This window comes from Morone saxatilis, unplaced genomic scaffold, assembly GCF_004916995.1.
Source record: "Morone saxatilis isolate NCDOM2014 unplaced genomic scaffold, NCSU_SB_2.0 Contig5, whole genome shotgun sequence".
Lineage (NCBI taxonomy): Eukaryota > Metazoa > Chordata > Actinopteri > Moronidae > Morone > Morone saxatilis.
This window is the reverse complement of record NW_023340095.1, coordinates 23,353,085-23,373,752: the sequence shown is the minus strand read 5'-3', so window position 1 is coordinate 23,373,752 and position 20,668 is coordinate 23,353,085. Positions and strand designations below refer to the sequence as shown.

At 39.6% G+C, this 20,668-nt stretch overlaps 2 protein-coding genes across 4 annotated transcripts in view; both read right to left on the bottom strand.

The window, feature by feature from the left end:
* Positions 1–1,101: 1,101 nt before the first annotated feature.
* On the bottom strand, positions 1,102–13,779 carry prkag3b (protein kinase, AMP-activated, gamma 3b non-catalytic subunit). Of its 3 annotated transcripts, none has more exons than XR_004797314.1 (13): positions 10,811–10,895; positions 10,667–10,733; positions 10,258–10,406; positions 10,093–10,174; positions 7,979–8,037; positions 7,514–7,559; positions 7,329–7,383; positions 6,908–7,034; positions 6,526–6,691; positions 6,170–6,207; positions 5,164–5,310; positions 3,737–4,534; positions 1,102–1,962 (listed from the first exon to the last, which is right to left on the bottom strand). XR_004797314.1 is itself a non-coding variant. In XM_035677224.1 (13 exons), exons 1-13 carry the CDS (start codon positions 13,477–13,479, stop codon positions 1,931–1,933), a joined length of 1,080 nt encoding a protein of 359 aa, XP_035533117.1. In that variant the 5' UTR covers positions 13,480–13,779; the 3' UTR covers positions 1,102–1,930. The 3 variants fall into 3 exon arrangements, 2 of the variants coding, with proteins under 2 accessions (XP_035533117.1, XP_035533116.1); XM_035677224.1 differs by lacking the exon at positions 10,811–10,895 and adding an exon at positions 13,462–13,779 and having other exon boundaries at positions 4,441–4,534; XM_035677223.1 differs by having other exon boundaries at positions 4,441–4,534; positions 10,811–10,898.
* Positions 13,780–16,312: 2,533 nt separating this feature from the next.
* ttll4 (tubulin tyrosine ligase-like family, member 4) overlaps positions 16,313–20,668 on the bottom strand; it is a gene marked incomplete in the record, with an annotated part of 19,410 nt that continues 15,054 nt past the window's right edge. Inside the window, 1 exon segment of the mRNA XM_035677222.1 lies at positions 16,313–20,410. Coding sequence (XP_035533115.1) covers positions 20,221–20,410 — 190 coding nt within the window.

Below are 20,668 nucleotides of genomic sequence, written 5' to 3'. Positions count from 1 at the left end.
CCAAACTGTGGTCAGGCACTTTTTTTTAGCATGTCATGCTACCCCTCTAGATCCACCACGCAGAGGCAGCGCTGTTTACCTAATATGTGTGTGTTTGTGTGTGTGCGTGTACATACTGTACACTGGTAATAATGTGACCAGGATGTATGACACTGCCACAGTTAACAAATCCACCCCTGGTAAACAGAGGTGTCACACCCTGCCAGTCAGAGAGGATCAGCAGACACCCTCTTATTACATAACCATGGACCTCATGTACAATGACAAAACTGAAAACTAATTCACTATATTTTCATCACATTCTGACTTGTCAGCATAAAGTTGGAGAATGACATATTTTCTTTTAATGTATATTGAATCTCAAATCAAAAAGATGACATTAGGATATTACCATATTATTATCCCCTATTATTACCCATTTCCCTCTTTTTCAGTATAGTAGACTCCCCCCTTATTCCACCTTTTGATACCCAATATTACCCATTTTTGCCCCATTCTAAAAAATGTATCACAATATTACCGCTAATTATTATCAAGATATTAGCTGGTTATTATATTTCTATATAATTACCATGGTCTTACACTGTTGTTCCTACAATATTAACACTCTATTTGCCTTATTATTGAGCTGTAATGTTAAGTGCTTATATTATCTGTTCTAGATTACTACTGCACGACAGGGCTGTGTAATATGACGATATAATCGTAATAAAATCGTGTGACAAAATAAAAAAGCGTTTTCATGCTCTATCATTTATTTTGTTATGTCGGAAAGCACTCTCTTTTTGGCAAGATTTTTCATCATTTGGACGTTGCTTTGCTTTTTTAGGGCAGGGCTACCTTGTGATTGACAAGTCACTCTCAGTGAGTCCGTCCAAACTCGAATAAAACTGTGAAACTAGGCAGTGCTGATCAAATATGAATCTAGATTCTGTTACTGACCAGACACTGTTTCCTGCTGCGGACAAATCGACAACTGAACGCGCAGTACGTCACAACTGCTGGCTTAAAAAAAAACGACATTGCAACGGCAATAATGTCAAACAACTCCACAAACGTTTTCCATTTTGTTACATGCTTGATTGAAAAGTTCCACAAAGGTTCAAAGGACAAAAATAATGTGGGCAAGCACCTTTATTTGATGAGTCCATGTGGTCATTTTATATAAACTAGTAATTTACAGAGAATGTGCTGTACTGTGGTAAGTATCGTTATCTGGATGTGAAATTACCTGTATCAGAATATGGGATTTTGGTAATCTTGCTACTACAGCCCTACTGCACGATATCCTCTTCAGAACATTCTTCAGCATATCAAAACTAAATTGCTTTTGCAAAACAAAACTATAGTCTTTGAAACCCATAGTTAACGGTACACTTGAAAGTAACACATTTATTTTCTTTTTTTTCACAGTGACTGGAGCATAAGTGCTTTTACAAAAATGTGATCACAATTCCACAATCCAATATTTTCAATATATGAATGACTAATGTTTAATCATTCTAAGACCAGAAAGTTCAGTACAAACTAATACACATATCACTTTTTTTTGCCAAAGTCAAAGTCAAAAATAACACAATTTGCATAATAAGCTCAGATGTGCTGCTTTAGTTAGTTAGTTAGTAGTTAGTAAGATCAGTTTAAAAGTCACCAGATGTGCATCATGAGTCTGACACTGTTTTCCAGCCACACCCATGATATAGTTCAACACTGGTAGCTTCCCAGCACGATTGCAGTCATCTATTGGCGATCACTGAGCAGCAATACAATGCCTTGCTAAAGGGCACATTATTGGTACTTAAAGAGAAGGGTCAAAGTGTTTCCATTTTCAAGTTTTCTTTCCATATTTGTCTTTTGGGGGCCACAACGCTGCTCCGCTAACCATTAATTGACTTGTTTTACGTGACCAGTCTCCATCTTCTTTTTTTTTTCAGTCTTGACAGCAGGATCTCTCATAAATATCTGGAAAAGATGAAATGAGAAAATTAACAAGAACAAAGGGAAACTTTTTCATTTGAGTGATAGAAGTTTATGATAACAACCTGACTTAAACCAATGTTCAGTCAAGCTGCCCAAATCTTACCAGAGTTCTTTGGCTTGCTATAAAATTATTGGTAGCACACTTATGAACACAATTCTATGCACATTCTCAGTTCAAAATCTATAGTTTATTCAATATTTACAGTGTTTGTAGGCAGAACACAAGCACTTAAGCACACAGTCTAATGCTACAGACTGTTTCATCAGGGCTGAAACTCAAAGCCACATCATACCAGAGGAACCAGAACAACAGAATGCACATTCTTTAATAAACTAACTGACTGACTTAAAGGAGCAAATGTAACCACCACTGGAGTAAAACAAGTACTGAAAATCCCACTTGTACAAATAGTTGCTCTTAGATGGCTGCTTGTATTTAGGGTAAATCTGGTATGATGTTAATGCAGCGTACTGTATTGACATGCTGACAGAGGTAAAGAATGGTGTGGTCTGATACTCTGACATGTCAGGCTATAAGAGTCCTATCTGAGTAACATCCAGACAGACTAAATTAAACTGCACTCTGGGACATTACTTAAATTCCCAAAACACGAACCACTTAAAGGTGGGGTCTGTCATTCCCAGGTCGACAAACACCAACACTTTAGGTGATGGTAAACAGGAAGCAAACAAAGTAGCTCGGAGCGTGCCACACAACAGGTGGCGTTCATGCTCCCAGGTCATCAAATACCAACACGTTGGGTTGCCAAAACGCCAGTATTTGACGCCCCGATGAAGGAGATTCAACAGTCAACTATCTTTCTCCAGAATCACTCACCCCACCTTTAAATGTTGACTCTGGAAATCTAGTTTTGACATGAATCATCAGATGACGAAGGAGGTAAAGTAATCTTTCTCTTACATGCACACTACTCAACATTCTATTTTACCATCACATCAATTGGCCCATCCGCAAGCGAACTAGCTAGCTAGTATCAGCAAATCTACATTAATGTTTAGCTAGCAGGTTAGCTAGTGTTTTGCTAAAATTAGCTACCTAGTTAGCTTGTGTTTTAGCTAGCAAACTTAAGATGTGACTATATGTCGCTTTTACATCTTCTTAAACATCTTCAAGTTTTGTTTTTGGTTTCAACATAGACAGGCCTAGCACATAGCATATGTTATCATAGGAAAGGAGAAAGTTAACAGAGGTTCTGACTGAGGCTTGCTCAACTGTTATTGGAGCATAGAGCAAAAAGGGGCGGGACTTAGGAAGGAGGGGCAATTATGAGTACAGACAGTTTGTCTCCACTCATATCATTAATGTGATGCTGTTGTAGCATGACAGTCAAAAAGTCAACAGATTCTTAAACCAGAGATGGGTGGGAGTGGTACAACACTGGAATGAAAATCACAGCATATGGGCACCTTGATCGTATATGATTTGAGATTCATTGCCTTATCCGGGTATATACACTAGATAATATATTACATGAATATAATTTGCATTGGGAGGAAAAACTGTGAAGTTGTGAACAAGTCACAAAAGTGTGTCGATAAGTGTGTTTTCTTAATTGTTTTGTTTAAATAGGTCAAGATAGATGCCATAACTACATGGGTACCAATTCCCCCTCATATTATCCTTTCCGAGAATCAACAGAATAGCCACAACAGGCAGCAGTGACACCTTGTAGTTTAAAAGTGAAGATGCAAGCTCAGACAGGCAGCCACTGGCAGCTTTGGCTGGGCTTCCTACCTGGGATGTGTTGGCTAAGAGATGCTGGATGCACGTGGTTTCATAGGAGGAACTGCAGCATGAAGACGGCAGCTGACAGATGAAAAAGGGTTGTTTGGGAGAAGGTGCGGAGGGTTGGTGTCAGAACGTAGATGGTAAGGAAACTGCTTGGTTGGTAGGTTGGATCACACGATTTTGGTGGAGGTAACTTGGATTGGAAGATTAAGTATTCAACAATGGCTAGTGGACTTTGGCCGGGCAGAGGGTTTCGAGAGGGCTTCTGTTTATTTTGCCAGGAGCACGGTGTATCAGAGTAGGCTTGGGAAGCATTTAGTTTGATGCTTGAAATGAAAGTTTTAGAGGAAGTGTAAGGACAAGGGAGGACCTCCTGATGAGGTGGTTGGTTGATTTTGATGGAGCAGAAGATTTTAGAAGAGGTGGTTAGCGGCCAAGTTTAAGTAAAGATTTCAGATGCTGATCTTTGTAGGAGCACAAGATGGATAGCTGAAAGCATCAGGAGACTATAGACAGGGTTGTTACAGGAAGAGAACAAAGACCCCTCATTGTCTTCAGGCAGATGAAAAGTTGGATGAAGAAGAGTTTGTTCTGCAGGAAGCGTTCGAGGATTTGAAGGCAGGTAGGTAGATGGACGGGTAATGGAGGGCTGAGAGAAAGAGCAAGGGATGAATGGGAGGGGTCGAGTTAGGCGTACAGTGCATCAATACCTGCAGGAGTGAGAACCAGGGCTTGTAGAAGGTCAGACAGAGAGACAATCCCTCTCACCACATCGCCACTGTCGACCAACACCAAACGATGCACCTGACAGAAAAACCCAACAGGATTCGGTTATTGTGCTTCTGTGGCCGATCGAGACAAACTGGAAAGGTTACAGTTCTAACCAGCACATGGAAATGCTGTCAAACTATATTTACCACTGTGGCTTCACAGTCTGAAGTCTGAAAAGTAGCTTTGTATAAAAATCTGCCTCCCTTCTCTTTCTGGAAAATGTTTGTGATCTTGGGGGATAGTTACACAAATGTATCCAATCAAATGTGATATGGGGCAATTACTTAACCTCGCCCGTCATATAAAAGTATACCTGACCGTTAGCTTGTAGGTCGTAGTAGCTGGCAGACTACTGATGATATGGATCATATCCTCTTCATCCTAGTAATGAAGGAGGTGTGGGTTGAGGCCAGCAGTCCTCTAAAGCTTAGGGCTGTTGCAATAACAATAACGAAATATTGCCCTATCAAACGCACATCCACAACCGCGTGTGACGTTCAGTATTTGTTTTGATGGGTATTGATTTGACTTTTTGTAAATATCTGCTGGCCACTAATTATGTAATCACTGAAGCTAAAGACTCTCTAACTGCGCCTCACTGTGTTTAAAGTATGAGTATGAGACATTTGCATCCTACGTTTGAATAAAGGAATGTCAGTTACCTCAGCCCCTGCGATGCGGTCGATGATGGTCTCCAGTGTTTCGTAAGGGTAACACTTGAGGACTCCCTCCATGCAGCAGGCTCTGGAGGCTATGGCCTCCTGCATCGACATGTTCAGGTTGTTGTAGTTTTTCTGGGCTGCGAGGTTCTGAATGACGGAGAAAAAAAGAAAGTGAAAACAATATTGTTCTTGTTATTGCTAGTAGACAACACTACAGATGCAGTTCTATGGCAGCTCCAGTTTAAATGATACCGTTACCTTCACTGTTTATATGCTACTATACTGTCAATATCTACAGTCTAGATATTGAACTAGTTTCTTCCTTCAATCAGTTTAGTCCTAACCAAGCTGTTGCTAATACAATATAGAGTGCTGCAGGAATGAGTCCTAAAACCCAGAACTCAGTTAGCATCTTAGCACTTCCAGTTCCCTCACCTCGAAGTCAATGTGTTTTTGTTTAGATGCCTGAAATAAGGTTAACAAAAACTTAAAAGATTTTTACGTTTTATTCAACAACATAAAATAGGTCAGTAAATATCCCATCTGTGAATTCTGAAGCTTTTACGTGTCTTAAAAAAGGTGGTTGCTAACAAGCAACTCAGTGAGACTACAGAGGTTGTCGGTGACATTAAACGTATCGACTTATCTACTCCGCCTTTACAGCCTTGTTGTGTTTATTCTATCGCAAACTATTCTAACTCAAACTTTACAACTGGTAGATTTTAATTCCATGATTTAATTACAAGTGCTACTGTGGTGTAGTTTGTTTCTAGCCTAACGTTAGCTAATGTTGTAAAAGGAACCAAGCGTTGCTAATTATTTAATTTGTTTTTATCTGTTTCTTTGTTTGATTATATTAGTTCAACATTTTTTTAAATAATACAAAATACAAAAAAAACTTGACTGAGCATGACATGGGAGTTAAGGGGATCACAAGATTTATATGTATATGATTGTTTCAGCTAAAAAACATTGCAGTGATACAGAATGCGTAAAATTAACTTACAATCACATCAAACCTGGAGTACAGCGCCACCACTTTACCTAAAGAGGAGACAGACATACAGACAGACCAAATAAAAGGACAGATACAGTTCTTTACTGCACGCAAGTTGACAAGTGCAAAAGGAAAAACTAATTTTAACACTCTGCTGGCCTGAACATTTCAATACAGTGCGTTTGCTTTTAAAATAAAGTAAGCTTTAAACACAGCCTCATCATTTTAAAGTCATTAAATGGATCCAAAGTGTTTTAGAATGAAACCGTCCATTTACCAAACTGTAATTCCAACACATAAAACAACACAATTTACCCTTTACCAGTTGGATAAAACCAGCAAATGTCAGTGTGGTATGAGACTACCTTGCTCATTGACTACGGGCAGAGCGGACACTCTTCTCTCCACAAAAATGGACAGAGCCTCGTAGACAGAGGCTGACTCCTGGACTGTCGCGATCTGTCTGAAGGTACCGATCGCCACTTCACTGATCCGCTTCTGAAGAAACCTGGGTTTAGGAATCATAGATCCCTGGAGGGGAGGAAAGAGGACTAGTATGCAATACCTAAGAAACAAATCAAAATACCAACCAACAATTGCACACTGAATATGCAGTTCTCCATGGCTACAAAACACAGTTTTGTTGTGCAGTAAGTATGAGGGATTGGAATCAATAATAAATGCAGATAAATGCACAAAACCTTGTGACAGGCTCCAGAGAAGCGTTACAAAGGGAAGGAGCCTTACAAAGATGTGGAGGAACTTGAGGATGCGTTTGTGGGTGAGGATGTGGAGGACATTCCCTGACAGCGGGTCGATGACCGGCAGCCGGTGTATCTTATTCTTCAACAGGGAGTAGATGGCCTCAAACAGACTGCAGAGACAATTAAAGTCAAAGATGAAAGTATCACATATGTGTCGAAAACTGAAGTTACAACTGCTCTGATATTTCATTTGATTTATGATAACCCTTTTTATATATCACCATTTAAAACTACCGTTACAAAGAAACAAGGACAAATGAAATCAAGCAGGAGAATAATCAAACACATCACTATGAAATAAGAAAAACAAAAAATAATAAAACATCTATAAGTAAAGATAAATTACAATCACTAACAGATAAAACAATCTGCATTTGAAAGTGTAACTATGAGGCTGGTTTCACCTGCAGTCGGGAGTGATGCTGATCAGTGTGTTGAGAGAGTACTGTAGATAGATCTCTGTTAGCAGAGGGAAGCACAAGTTATTAACAAACTACTAAATGTGCTATAGAGGGTTTTTAAGACATACAATTCTTGTTTTCTTCAACACTTTCAACACTACATGAGGATATAGTTGTGTTGTACAGACCTCTCCATGTCTCTATCTTGTGTTCTTCCAGCTCATAGATCTGAACCTGCAGACAAACACAAACATCATCTAAGATCAGACAGTGATGGTCCAAACCCTAGTAGGGCAGGTATCTCTGTCTAATCTTTTAGAAAGTATGGATGTGGTTTATATCTGTGATTTCCCTGCTTTATATATATATATATATATATATATATATAAGAACCATACTTATGTGCCTAATGTGTATGGTAAAATTATCAGGTTTCTGCAGGTTTTAACAGGTTAACTTGAACTTTTTAACACCATTATGAATGCAATTTAATACCTAGTTTTTGTATGAAGGAAAACTGCTATTTGTTCCATGATGGTTTTGTTTTGTAGTTGTTAAAGCTATTTTAAGAGTGAGACTGAACAATGCTACTTTATACAAGTAACTTTTGGATTTTAGGCTTTTTAAGAGCCTGATAATGTTGCTCAGCTCACCAGAGGAGACTTGTAATAACGATGGAGAATGTTGATGAAGTCAGTGATGGTCAGCATACCTGCAAGTACACAAAAAAAACACACACACACTGGAAACATTAATGTTAGTTTTTTTAACTCGCACTGGTACAAGAGAGATGTGCATGTGTTTTCTGCTAGCTGTTGCACCTAACTCTGAGTTCTTTACAGAGAATCAGCAGAATCAAAGATGACCTTCTGTGAATGAGTGTTGATGAGCAGCACAAAAAAATGTAGGCCTGTAGTTTCAATCTGGTTTCACTTACCATTGTTGAGGGCATTATGGATGATACTACTGATACTTTCTATCTTTAAATAATGAATCCATTACCATTTGTGAAAGATATATTCAACTGACAATCACTTACCCCTTCTTTGGAGAACCTTTAAGTCTGGATGCACAGAAATGTTTGTATGTATGTATCAAATATCTTAATTAAAGGCCCAGTGTGCAACATTTAGGAGGATCTATTAAAATGGAATATATACTGGTAGGTATGTTTTCATTAGTGTATAATAATAATCACCTGAAAATAAGAATTGTTGTGTTTTTGTTTCCTTAGAATGAGCTGTCAGACCAGACAACAGACAACCAAAACACTGGCTCTATAGGGCGCCATGGTGTTTTTGGCAAGTTTCGCAGCACTGTATTACACTTGCCATGCTAAAATGCTAATGGTAGCGTGAAGATCAAAGCTGAGCCAAGCGCAGCTTAGGCTGACAAAGTACATAATGAAAGTCAGCCAACTCGGACGATGTAGAGCTGAGCTTGACTAAATCTGAGATCTCTTAAAATGGCCACGATAAATTTGGAACGTAACCTTTCCTCTGGCATCACCCTCAGGCTAAGCTTTATATTGTGAATACCTACTGGTGGCAAAGATCTAAAAACAGCAGATACATTTTATTCATCCAACAATTTTGTTGTCTGGGTGTAGGAAGAAACTGAACCTCAACAGGCTCGTTCTGACTGACTGGTTTTAACCTCTGGGATTGAGTCAGTTCACTCAGGCTGATTGACATGCACTTGACATGCATGTTTAGGTCTGTTGCCGTGTCAGTTCCAAGCAGAACATGAGTACCTACGGACCAGCCAAGTGTCATGACGATCCGTTCTGTGTGTTCAGTGAACTCAGTGAGGTGACAGTGTAACACAAATGTCTTGTAGTTGACCTGCTTTCCTCTAAATGTTAGCACACAAACAGGACCTGGATCATTTGAAACCACATATCCATAGCAAGGAAACCTGAACCTCCAAAACTGCGGGTAGGAACCCAATGTAGGTCACACAGCTATTAACTGATAGCATGTTTAAGATGCTTTATAAAATTAGACTCGGATTAAATTTAAACATGTAGGTTTTCATGGTTTCCAACATTGTGTTGCACCCAACCCTTTTTTTATGGAGAGTTTAAACAGGAAGTAGCTCAGCAAGAAATAGGAGGATCATAACGAGTTCATTATTTAATTAGAATTTCTAATTAAGTGGTTTAGATCACAGTGTTAAACTGGACTTTAAGACCAAACTGTTTGCAATGACATCAGGCAAGTGGGTCACAAAACAAATTCTTTTATTTAAGACCTTCTTAGCTGCCATGCAAGCGAGATGCTGTAGTCTCTTGTTGTGGCAGTCCACCTTTTTCGCAAACTTCAAAGACATTCCTTTCAAAAACTACCCCAGTTTATCTATCTTGCTCTCAAACGTGCAGCGAACTTAATCGGAGATTCGCAAACATTCTCCAACGCCACCCAACTGAACTGTCTTTACCAGCCGCCACTTTCTCATGAGTGCCCGATCGTTGCTGAGCATGTGCAACTCTTGACCCTTAGCTACTTCCATCCTTAGCTCCAGAAAAAAAGGAAGTGTTGAATTCTTTCTCACCACTTTTCCAATCTGGCAAGTGAGTTGCTAGATTTACTTGTCCATCTTACTTGCCCTGGGCTATGGGAAAATCCTTATTATTGAGCCCTGCGTCATAGCTGAGCACTGTTAGTCACCAGTGAGGAGAGCTCAAATACAGGTACAATCAGATCATTCGTGTACTGAACATCTCTAATGAGTGTATGCATATGAATAGATATGTATTATGGCTCACCCACAAAACACTTAAGCTTGTTGTCCCACAGTGGCGCTGCCCTCACACCATTAGCCACCAGAGCAAAGAAAGCCTTCTTCACCTGGCAAAATAAAAAAAACAAAGTTAAAATATCTAATAATTTGCTAAATTAAACCCAAAATAAAACAAAAATGTGTCCCATACCTGTAGTGTTGTGTCAAAAATGACCAGTTTGGAGCTGGTAGGAATGGCATCGTAGCAGCAGTGACTCTTCATGAAGTTCGTGTATATGAACGTGTCGGGGTCAGTGCCTGCAGGGGGCGCAAGAGCATGTGTTGCATATGTACAGCCACCTGTAAGTACGGTTGAAAACACAAACAGATACCCATGTTAAAAGCAAATATTGACAACCTTTTTCACAATAATCATGATAAATGTTGGGTGTTTGTATTTGGGTTTCATAATCAAGTCTATCAGGCTTGAGTGTGTTTGCTCTCAGGATCAATTTCCTTTACTGTGCACATGCAACACACTGCAGAATAGAGTTATTAAGTGCAGTTATTATAGGAGCTATCGTCAAACAAAGTTTGATACCAAATCTTCCCTTCTTTACCTCTGCTCTTCATTGAAAGAACATCCTCTTCCTCATCCTCTTCCTGGTCCATCTCAAATAATGGGACCTGGAACAGCAAGCGCATCAACAGATCACTAACAGCCAAGAGTTTACGCTTTAAAGACTGATTTAACTCTTACACACAGCTCTGCAATGACCCCACATCCATGTTTGGCCAAAATGAAGGTCTTCTGCTCTACAACAGCCTTACACAGCTATCTGAGGAGTGGTGGTTAATGTCCATCTGTTTCTGAGTGGTAACTCATTTCCTCACTGATCTATTTGACTAATGTTGTGGGCAGATGATGTCAGATTGTATCTGGTTACAAGCTAATCACATGCAAGAGTTTTTACTCTGCCGCATGCAGTCGCTGGGTTCAGCTGTTGTTGGTCAAGAAATATGAGAAAACTATAGAACGTGGATTTTAAGCAACCTCAGATCAATCAACCGACTCAAGCTGTTTTCAGAAGGACTGGACGTCTTTAGGTCGACATAATTGCTGTATTGCAGCCCATGGTACAGATGCTACATCATCCCCTGGGCACCTCTCCTTTTTAAAAAAAAAAAAAAATGTGTGGGCTTTCATTGCCTCCAATTGATAGTGACAGCTGAAGCAGCAAAGAGGGTAGAGGCAGAGAGGGGATGAAACGCAGCAAGGACCCAGTCCTGGCACATAGGGCGCCAGCCGCACCAGGCGAGCCAACAGGACACACCTCCCTTTTGAAGGTATATTTAGTACAACTCACTAGAAGAAAAAAACGTATATATCCTGGATATATATCCTGGAAGGACTACAACTTCCAGGATGCCTGGGAACTACCAGAGATTCCCAGAAACAGCTGGAGGAAGGGGCAGCAGCTCTGTTCCCACCATGAACTTGAGTGATTAACTGAGGAGGGGTCATATGGAGGGACTGTCTATGTGACATGTACAGTTCACTGTGTCATATACCTGCATTGTCACTTTGCAGCTTTATCATTGTTTTTTAAACTTGGCGATGGCGATAAACATTGACACGAATAGCAAATACGGGCAAAATGCCAAATGAGAAAATGAAGATGGAATACTAAAACTTAAAATGATCACAATGATTCCAACAAGGTTTCAGGGACTGTTGACATCTCACAGCTTAACAGCTACACACATAGTATCAGAGCATGCACACAAACAGGCTCAGCTGACCAGAAATAGGCAGAGCTGCGCTACATTCCAATGGTGAAACCAAGTTTAACAAAGACAGCAATATTGCTTTATCTGCTTTTAATTAGCATGATGACATTTAATGAGCGTCACATGAAACAAAAACTTGCCTCTTTGTATTTCTCTGCAGTGTCTATTACACTAATCAGAATCAGAAACTACTGTTCCTCAAATGCAACATGCCATCTGAAATTAACCTGTGCTGTATTTATTTGGGTTCATTTTAGCGTATATTTTAATGCATTCACTCATGTTGTCTGTATTCTCATTATAAGCTCATGAGGCATTGGTATATCCTATGAATAACATAAAGCAAAGTGTTTTCTTTTGGTTTTCCAACAGCTCGGGGAACAAAAGCAGCATGGACACTGCAGTGGGATTTAACTTTAAAGGTTTGGTTTACAGCTGCAGCTGAAATTGTTGCTCAGCATTTGTGTCACTGCTGATATAACTGACATATCATGTTATTTAACTTTTACATCACTTTTAATTCCCAAATATGTGCCTTAATTACATTGAATCGGATATGTCTGTGAGAGTCACGTTTTTGGCCACAGTAACTCAGCCAGTGCAAAATTGTCCACAAGCTCGATAATTTTGGTGAGTTAGTCATAATGGCCGAAAGTATGGAAAAAGTTAGTATCACCCATGTAGCCAAGTATGCTGACGTGGAAATAATTTGCACTTAGTCGGGTAATTTCTGCCGCTATGGGGTCTCTAACATCAGAACAATAACAAATACATAACTCAACGAAATATAGAACACAAGTCTAGTTGTTTTTACATTTTAATGCAAAAATGTTCCATATTATAAAGTACATGTTAAGGTCCAGTGTTTAGGATTTAGTGGCAATATTCTAGCTGTGCAATTCACCTTCCTCTTCCAAGCACAAAGGATAAAATACAGTAACTGTAAAGGGACGGTTTGTCCCTTCTGGGCTACTGTAGAAACATGGCGCGACGTCTGCATAAAATCTGCTCATTCTAAGGTAACCAAAACCTAACAATTCCTATATTCAGGTGATTACGCGTACCTATACATATTATATTCAATTTCTGACATAAGATCTTTACAATGTTACACACTGGGCCTTTAAGGCACTATTTGGTTTTATTCATGACCTCATTAGTTTAACAGGGTTTTGATTAATGTATCATGATGATCATTGTGAAACATCAGCTGAAGTGCCTCTTAAGAAAATGCTCAGATCTAAATTATTGTGCCACTAACAGAGAGTAGGGAAAGTACTGGTAGAGGTCCCCAACTGCGCCAGCTAGTCTGACCTTTCACCTCCCCACCCAAGTATTGCTTCAGCATTAGTTCAAAGGTCTCTGTCTGGCCGGAGTCAAATGCAGATAGTAATTTTCCTTATTTTTATTCATGTACACGCTTACAGATTGTGAATATGCCTCACTTTAAAAAGGTAAACATCAACAGATGATGCAAAAACAAAAAAATTGCATGTTTATTTCTTTGCAGCTTCTCAGTTACAAAGTCATGTCCAAACACACACCAAGACACACAGACGCACAGACGCCCAGCAGAAGTGGAGGGATCAGAAGGGGGTGGGGGTGAGTCAGCAGAGTGTCTTACCTCTGCAAGAGGCTCCATGGCTGGGAAAGAGGAGCGGGAGGTGTGCCTCTGTGGAACCAGACCAACTGGTGAAAGCTTGGACTACAACAATCGTCCCGCTGTCCAACTCAGACATCTGGCAGGATCTGCTACCATGTGAGATTAAAGAAGTGATGAAGGCATTGTGAGGAAGGGCAGAGAGGGAGAGGAAGGAAAGGTATTGGACGCAAAAGGCGAGGGAGACGAGGGAATCTGCGCACCACCGGTCAGCTTCAGTCAGCTGGGTCTGAACGTCTGGGAAAGACTGAGGTCTAAATCTGGACTGAGGGGTGAGAGGCCTGTGGCATTCACAGGAAGAGAGAGAGTGAGAGAGAGACAGAGGAGGGACAGTGGGAGGGGACACAAGTACAGGGAGAGTTGAGGGGGCTAAAGACAGACATACCCTATATGTTTTCATGGAGACAGACATTATATCCAGTAGTGAGAACTTCAGGTGGCAACAGCATTAACATTTGGAGAGAAACCAAGAGCGCAAAGCTCATTCCTGTCACAGACAACCCAGGAATCTTCTGATGACAGTGCTGCATCAGCAATAACATCTAATCAGCTGGGATTCATTAACTGAGACTGACTGACAGAACTAAAGGAAGTTAATAAAACACTGATGATTTGCTTTGGAAAATGCAATCTGTGATTATAATTGACCCTTCCGAACCAATGTCCGGCCCCTTTTTGGAACCTCGGTTGACTCGGTTAGCTCGTCTATGTTGAGAGAACAACCAAATTTTGAAGATGGTTAAGCCGCATGTAGTCCTAAATTAGCTGTTAGCAAAATGCTAGCTAACTAGCAAGGTAATCTACATAAATGATGATGATTAATGTTGATTAACTAACTAGCCAGCTAACCAGCTAGCTAATTATTAATGTAGATTAGCTAGCTATTTAGCAAACATTTTACTACCATTATAGATTATAATATCCATAGGTATGTTTTCATTAGTGTATAATCAACTGAATATAGGAATTGTGTTGTTGTCACCATAGAATGAGCTGTTTTAATCTATGCTGTGAATTGCATTCCATGGAGTCGGCCATGTTGAACCAGCATGTTTCTACAGACGCCCAGAAGTGAAAAACACTGGCTGTAGATCGGGCCTTTCACGAGTTTCACAGCCAGCATGGTTTCTCTTACACACACACACACACACTATATATATATATATATATATATATTTTTTCATTCTTTAGCTAGCTATTTACATCTGATAGCTAATGTTACTAGCTAACCGAGAAGAGTGACAAACTTTCCACGGATGGTGAGAACAGTGCAGATGTGTTCATTCTACTACTGAAGACGCAAACATGGACGTCATTAAGACTGCGCTGTTTGTCTGCAGTCTGCCACCGTAAAACCAAAACAATGAGCTGAAAGACGATAAGATGCTCCCTTTCTCTGTAGAGGGGAAGTGCAAAGGGAGGTAATAGTTCTCTGTGGGTTTGTCACAATGAGTGGCAGCTTTCACAGTAGTCATTTGATCAACTTAAACAAAAGGAAAAGGAATTTAGATCAGTGCAGCTTTAAGGCTTTGCCAGTCCTACTGTGGGAGACGTTCAAGTTTCATTGGGCCATTACAGGCCAAACTATTTATAGACACTGACTGACCCGAGTAGGCTATCCCCTCCTATTTATGAGTTATGAGTTTACATGCAGCCCTAAAATGTACTAAAATATTTATCAAAACTTTGTTTTTAAAAATATACAGAATTGACCAACACACCTTAACAAATCAGCTATAAATGTATTTATGCTGTTATTATTTATTGCACCTTTAATTCCAACAGAACATCCTCTGCAAAAACTAAATTGTTTAGAAATTAACTATGCAAATAAATTAAATACTATGCTGTGCACAGCAAATCCCCACAATTCTCCTGTTCATGTTGGTGGTAAATGTTGCTGGCTAAACGCTACATTATTTCTCCAGATGTTCCTTTTTCAATACATGACAGCAGCCAGAAGGTAGAAAGTACAGTTCATGTTGTATTTTTTACATACAGCAAGCAGCAGTGTTATAATATATGCAGTTAGTCACTGCTGGTTAGAGAGAGGATCTCAGATATTAATAGTTTACAACTGCTTGAAGAGTCCTGACACGCATTCAGAATACCACAGGCTGGTTCCTGTGTCTGCACTCTCCGTCTAACAATTCTCTACACAGTGTGCGTGTGTGTGCGTGTGTGTGTCTTTCAAACACATGCTGTTGCAGCTGCACACAGGGTCATCATTAAAAAACTGTTACATGAAGTCAAAAATCTTAACTTAGAGATAATTTAATAAACTTAAAATAAAAACGAAACCTATTAAGTCTGCATGACTGTTAAAAATACATAATACAGTATTACCTTACAGTATTACCTTATATACAGTAAAAAGTTCCCTAAACAGGACATCTGTGCAAAATTCAACCAAATCACTCCATGCACACATCTTGCAGTTACTGAGATTTGTGTATAATGTGAATTATCCATAAAATGTTACTTCTTCAGGGGTCATCAGTTTACTAAATGATAGAAAAGTATATAATTATATGATTTTAAGTAAATTTGCAAGGCAAAGCAAAAGACCCCAGGTGGCACACAGAAGTGAGGACCCCAACGCCATCTGATGGCCACTTTCAGAAGCTTAAAATGCTCTAAAAGCCAAAAGTGGAAAATGTACTCATGACTGATAAAAGTAGGTTCCTCCAGTCTTGTGACCGTTATCAGATACCAAAAAATAATTATGACAAAGAATGGTTGTTTAAAGGTAATTGTAAGGAACACCCTTATTTACAGTCTAAAAACATATGTTTTAATCACCCAATCATGACACTTGAACCACAAATAACTTTTATTTTTAAATTGTCATCCTGAGCAATTCATACAGCCCTTTCACATGGACATTTTACAATTGTGAGTTAGTAAAAAATATTGTCATCTCCACTTGCTTATAATATTTCTGTTAAGTTAAAAACAACCTCAAACATAGTGTTATCATTTAACTTTATAACATGTATCAACTCTGAAATGCAGCCAGTAAACATGACGGTGGTGTGGCTGCAGTGTAAAGAGGAACCTGCTGAATGCATTGGAGCAGATTGTAACTTCTGTCATATGAAAGCATTAAGACCCCAGACTGATTTTTCCCCAATAGAACAGTCATTTATAAACTCAATATTTAATGCGTCTGAGTTGTGTTGAACGACTTTTAGATACCTGTAGAATAAGACAAGTTGTAATATATGGAATATATTTAAGATGTCGTATCATAAATACGCGAAAACGCAAAACCACCTGTGATGGCCTGTTTTTGCAGACTTTGTGTTCCTTAAGGCGGATGTGAAATTAATGCCCTGTAAGGCCAACACCGTCTCACTCCCAAGTCTTCAAATACTGCCGCTTGGTTAGTGGACCTCTGCTTTAAAATATGACACTATAGGTATGTGTCAAAGTCAGGTGACGTAGTATAAAGCGAGAAAGTCTGCATATGACCCAGAAGGGGACTGCTGTTTGTGTCCTGTGTGAAACTAAAAGTAAAAACTTTGAAATACTTTAAAGTAATGTACGTATGTAATGTACTTAAGTTATGTCAGGTACATAATTTGCAATATTTTCCTAAACCTGAGGTAGTTTTTGTACCTTTTGCTAATTGTCATTTGTGAGGCAATAATGCTAAACATTCACTGCTACCAGCTTCATATATTTGAGGATTTGATATATGGTGCATTTCTGTTAATGGGACAAGCAGCCACTTTGAAGAAGCCGCATTGGGCTCTGGGAGACTCTGCCTTTTTTCCCTCCATTTAATCAAATTTTATGGACTAAACGATCAGTTATTACATAAAGTAATGAAACAGATGACTGATGAATGAAATGAGCACTAGTTGCAGTCCTACTTGAAAGACATTTAAAGGAATTTCTCCTCTGCGATGCCTCTCTGTGTGAATGGGCCTTCGTGTGTGAGCTGTGAGAAGCATCCTGTCACTCTGTACACCAGGGAAAAGCCTTCAGACGCCACTTTGTGCTTCCACATAACATTCTGTTTTATTTAATGCACTGACCTATGTCCAAATTAGAACTATATACTATTTATACTCTTATTTCTCTTCCTATTTCATGTATAACAATAAAGTGTTAATAAAAGCTTGCATGAGCATAATGTCTGCTACATACAGACACTGCACAGCAGTTTGGCATCTGTTAGTGAATTGCATAATAAACCTAATTGGTAAACAAGTTAGCTTCCACACTTTTTCTTGTAAAATCTCAGCAGAAATTAAAGAAATGTTTTTTTTCGAATAACGTCCACTGAGATAGGAATTCCTTATGAATCAGCTCATCTACACCAGCTCAGCCTGTCAGTTTGGTACAATGGATGTGGGCTTTAAGAGAAAGCCTACCCAAACATTTTAAACTGAAAGTCTCCTCACAGTAGATGAATATTTTTGAAATAAGATAAGTTTCTTTTTCCTGAGGATACAGAAGAATTCTTGAAGTGGTTTCCTCTCAAACAGCAAACACTGAACAGCAGACCCGCTCTCAGTTTATAACCTCTGAGATTAAGTCATACTTTCTAGGAGTATTTGAACAGGAACGGAAAGACGTTTGTGTTAATAAACGTACACTGCAGGGTTAAATTCTGGTGCTCAACTTGCATTTGGCAACTTTGAAGAAATTCTCTATATATTATCATTTGTTAATAGTCACACAGAAAAACCAAAGCCCTTTTTTTATTTTGTTGGTCATTTTTTTTGTCTACTAACATGCAAGTCAAACTGATTAGTTTTCATGTTCAAGTATCTCTAACATACTGTAAGTCAACATCCTGAATCAAAGTTTGGGTGAAAACCACCAGTAACACCATCAACCAGTGATGGTCTATCCCACCCTTTATTTGGCTACGTTTTTCGCCTTTGAGTCCATTGCATAACACTTGTGCATTCAGTTGCCCAACCCCTTAACGCCGTAACAGTCTTAGATTCAAGACATGAGAGTAATCACAGTACTGTGTCATTATTTATCACAGGGACGGGAATCAAGCAACGGCTCAGCATTGTCCAATCCGTTGGATTTATATGCCTCAGATCGAGCAGATGCCGCCATGTTTTCTGACATTTGTGCATTGCTTAACGATGAAGTCCAACACTTGCGTCCACACTGCTGGAAACTCGGCGGAGAGGAAGAAACGGTCCGAAGCGTGGCTTCGTTTCACAATGAAAGATGACAGTGCTCGTTGTAATGTCTGTAAAATGATTATTTCAAGTAAGGGTGGAAACAGCAGCAATATGTTGAAACATATTTCTACGCAAAAATGGGCTCAACTTCCAGGAATGCCATGTATTTGACACTACGCACGAGTGCTACCACTTCTCCAGAAACAACACGTCTGTCACTGAGGGTCAATATCAGATGGTACAATAACATTAGCGCCATGCAGGCAGGCTCAGCTGATTTTTTTCTCATTTCATTCATTTTTAGATGATGACAGATTGTTTCCACAGCTAGTTCTCAGGCTTCTTTCACTTCAGGTTTCTACAGTCATTAAAACTGTTTTGTTTACGCTGAAAACCTGTTTAAGCGTATTTTCTTCCACACACAGAAAAGGATAAAGAATCACTAATAAGCAGAATAGATAATGTTATTGGTATCAATAAAATGTTATCAGTTCCCATTGTGTAAGGTAATGTTGGCTTTGCAGCTTTATTCTTGCTAATGTGAGTTCATAAAAACACACAGCCCAGCAGCCTGTGCTAACGCTGCTTTGCGGTGTAGGCTGTGAGGAAGCCCAGCAGGCCTTATTCACAGTTTAGTTTAGTACCAACAGCCAGCGAGGACAGACGTGTGGGAGATGGGATCTGAGGGTCTTGTTCCTAGCGGGTGTTCACCGAAAATGGCGCAGCGTCAGTGACTACAGGTACCATCCAGTTTGAGAATTTCCGAATTAAAGACTTAACTTTAGCCAAACGCTGCCCAGCAGATTCTAAAACTACAATCATTTCATTCTCTGTCAAGACGATTGCGTGGCAAACATTGGAAAAACACAGTTCTCGTTATTAAGTATCTTCCAGGCGTGTAGCTACTGGATTGCCTGCCGCGCTGCCTTACGGTGTACGGTACCCCACTGTGCCAAAGCAGTGGTCTCGAAATGAATGTCTGCTTTACGGTTGTCAAAGCTTTTTCATGCTTAAGCAACTGACTGATTTGAAAGAGTCTGCACTGCATTGCCATATAATCATGTAAATTTGACAAATGATGCAGACAGTGAAGCTCTGTGATGGATTATGTATGAGCATGTTTCAAGTCTCTGCAGCTCAGTTTTCTTACTGCAAAGAAATGACTGGAAAGCACTGGCTGCTCAGAAGCTAAGTGCATTTTAACTAAAGTTGGCATATATCAAAACATGAAAAAAACACTGGTATGGTCCTTTAAGTGTTATATTCTCACTGGTGTTGCAGTAATGGAGGAGACTTGAAAGGATACTGACTCGGAAATAGCCAATCTTTAAGTAATTCCTCCATTTCCTGCAAAAACCCCGTTAGTACATACTAGTTACTGTTCTGCTAAAGACCAAAACCTCCCTTCTACAGTGTTTGTTAAGACTGGGCTTCAAGCTTATTGTCCTAAGTACAGTACTCATTCATTTAGACATGAAAGATCAGTAGAAGGGTGTGAGAGGTTGGGCTAACACCCTGAGATGTGTGTCTGTTCTGGGTCCTAAACATCATGTTAGTGAACTGAGTCTCAGAGTGAGGCAAACTGTTGGGGCAGCAGACTCTGGGAGAGGCCGGGCTGAGGGCTTGCACAGGCACTGCTGGCGACACTGGATCCAGGACTTGGTGAAACGGGCAGGCTGGAGACTGAAGCGACCTCCCTGTCTGAGCCGTCGTCGTTGTCGTCGGCATGGGAGCAGCGCCGATGGCTGACCACCACCCTGGAAGAGAAGATAATGGGGTTAATCCACTGTGTAAACCACTCTTCTGATATTATGTTTGAGCCTGCAGCAAGTTTTGACATAAATATTACATTAGCAGGTACTTTAAAATTAAACAAATCTAAAATTAATCCATTAAACATGTTCTATCCAACTGTTATAACATAAGGAACATAAGAACTTATTCATAGTCAAATCTAGGGCTGCAGCTATCGAATATTTTGGTAATCAAGTATTCTATCGAATATTCCATCGATT

Bases quoted from the DNA above. Each gene is read 5' to 3' on its own strand.
- prkag3b (XM_035677223.1), bottom strand. From the start codon at position 10,831: ATGTGGGGTCATTGCAGAGCT. The intron at 10,407-10,666 runs GTAAAGAAGGGA...CCGTACTTACAG, and splicing joins TCTTTCAATGAAGAGCAGAG to GTGGCTGTACATATGCAACA. The intron at 6,208-6,525 runs GTAGTCTCATAC...TCTCCTCTTTAG, and splicing joins GCCCGTAGTCAATGAGCAAG to GTAAAGTGGTGGCGCTGTAC.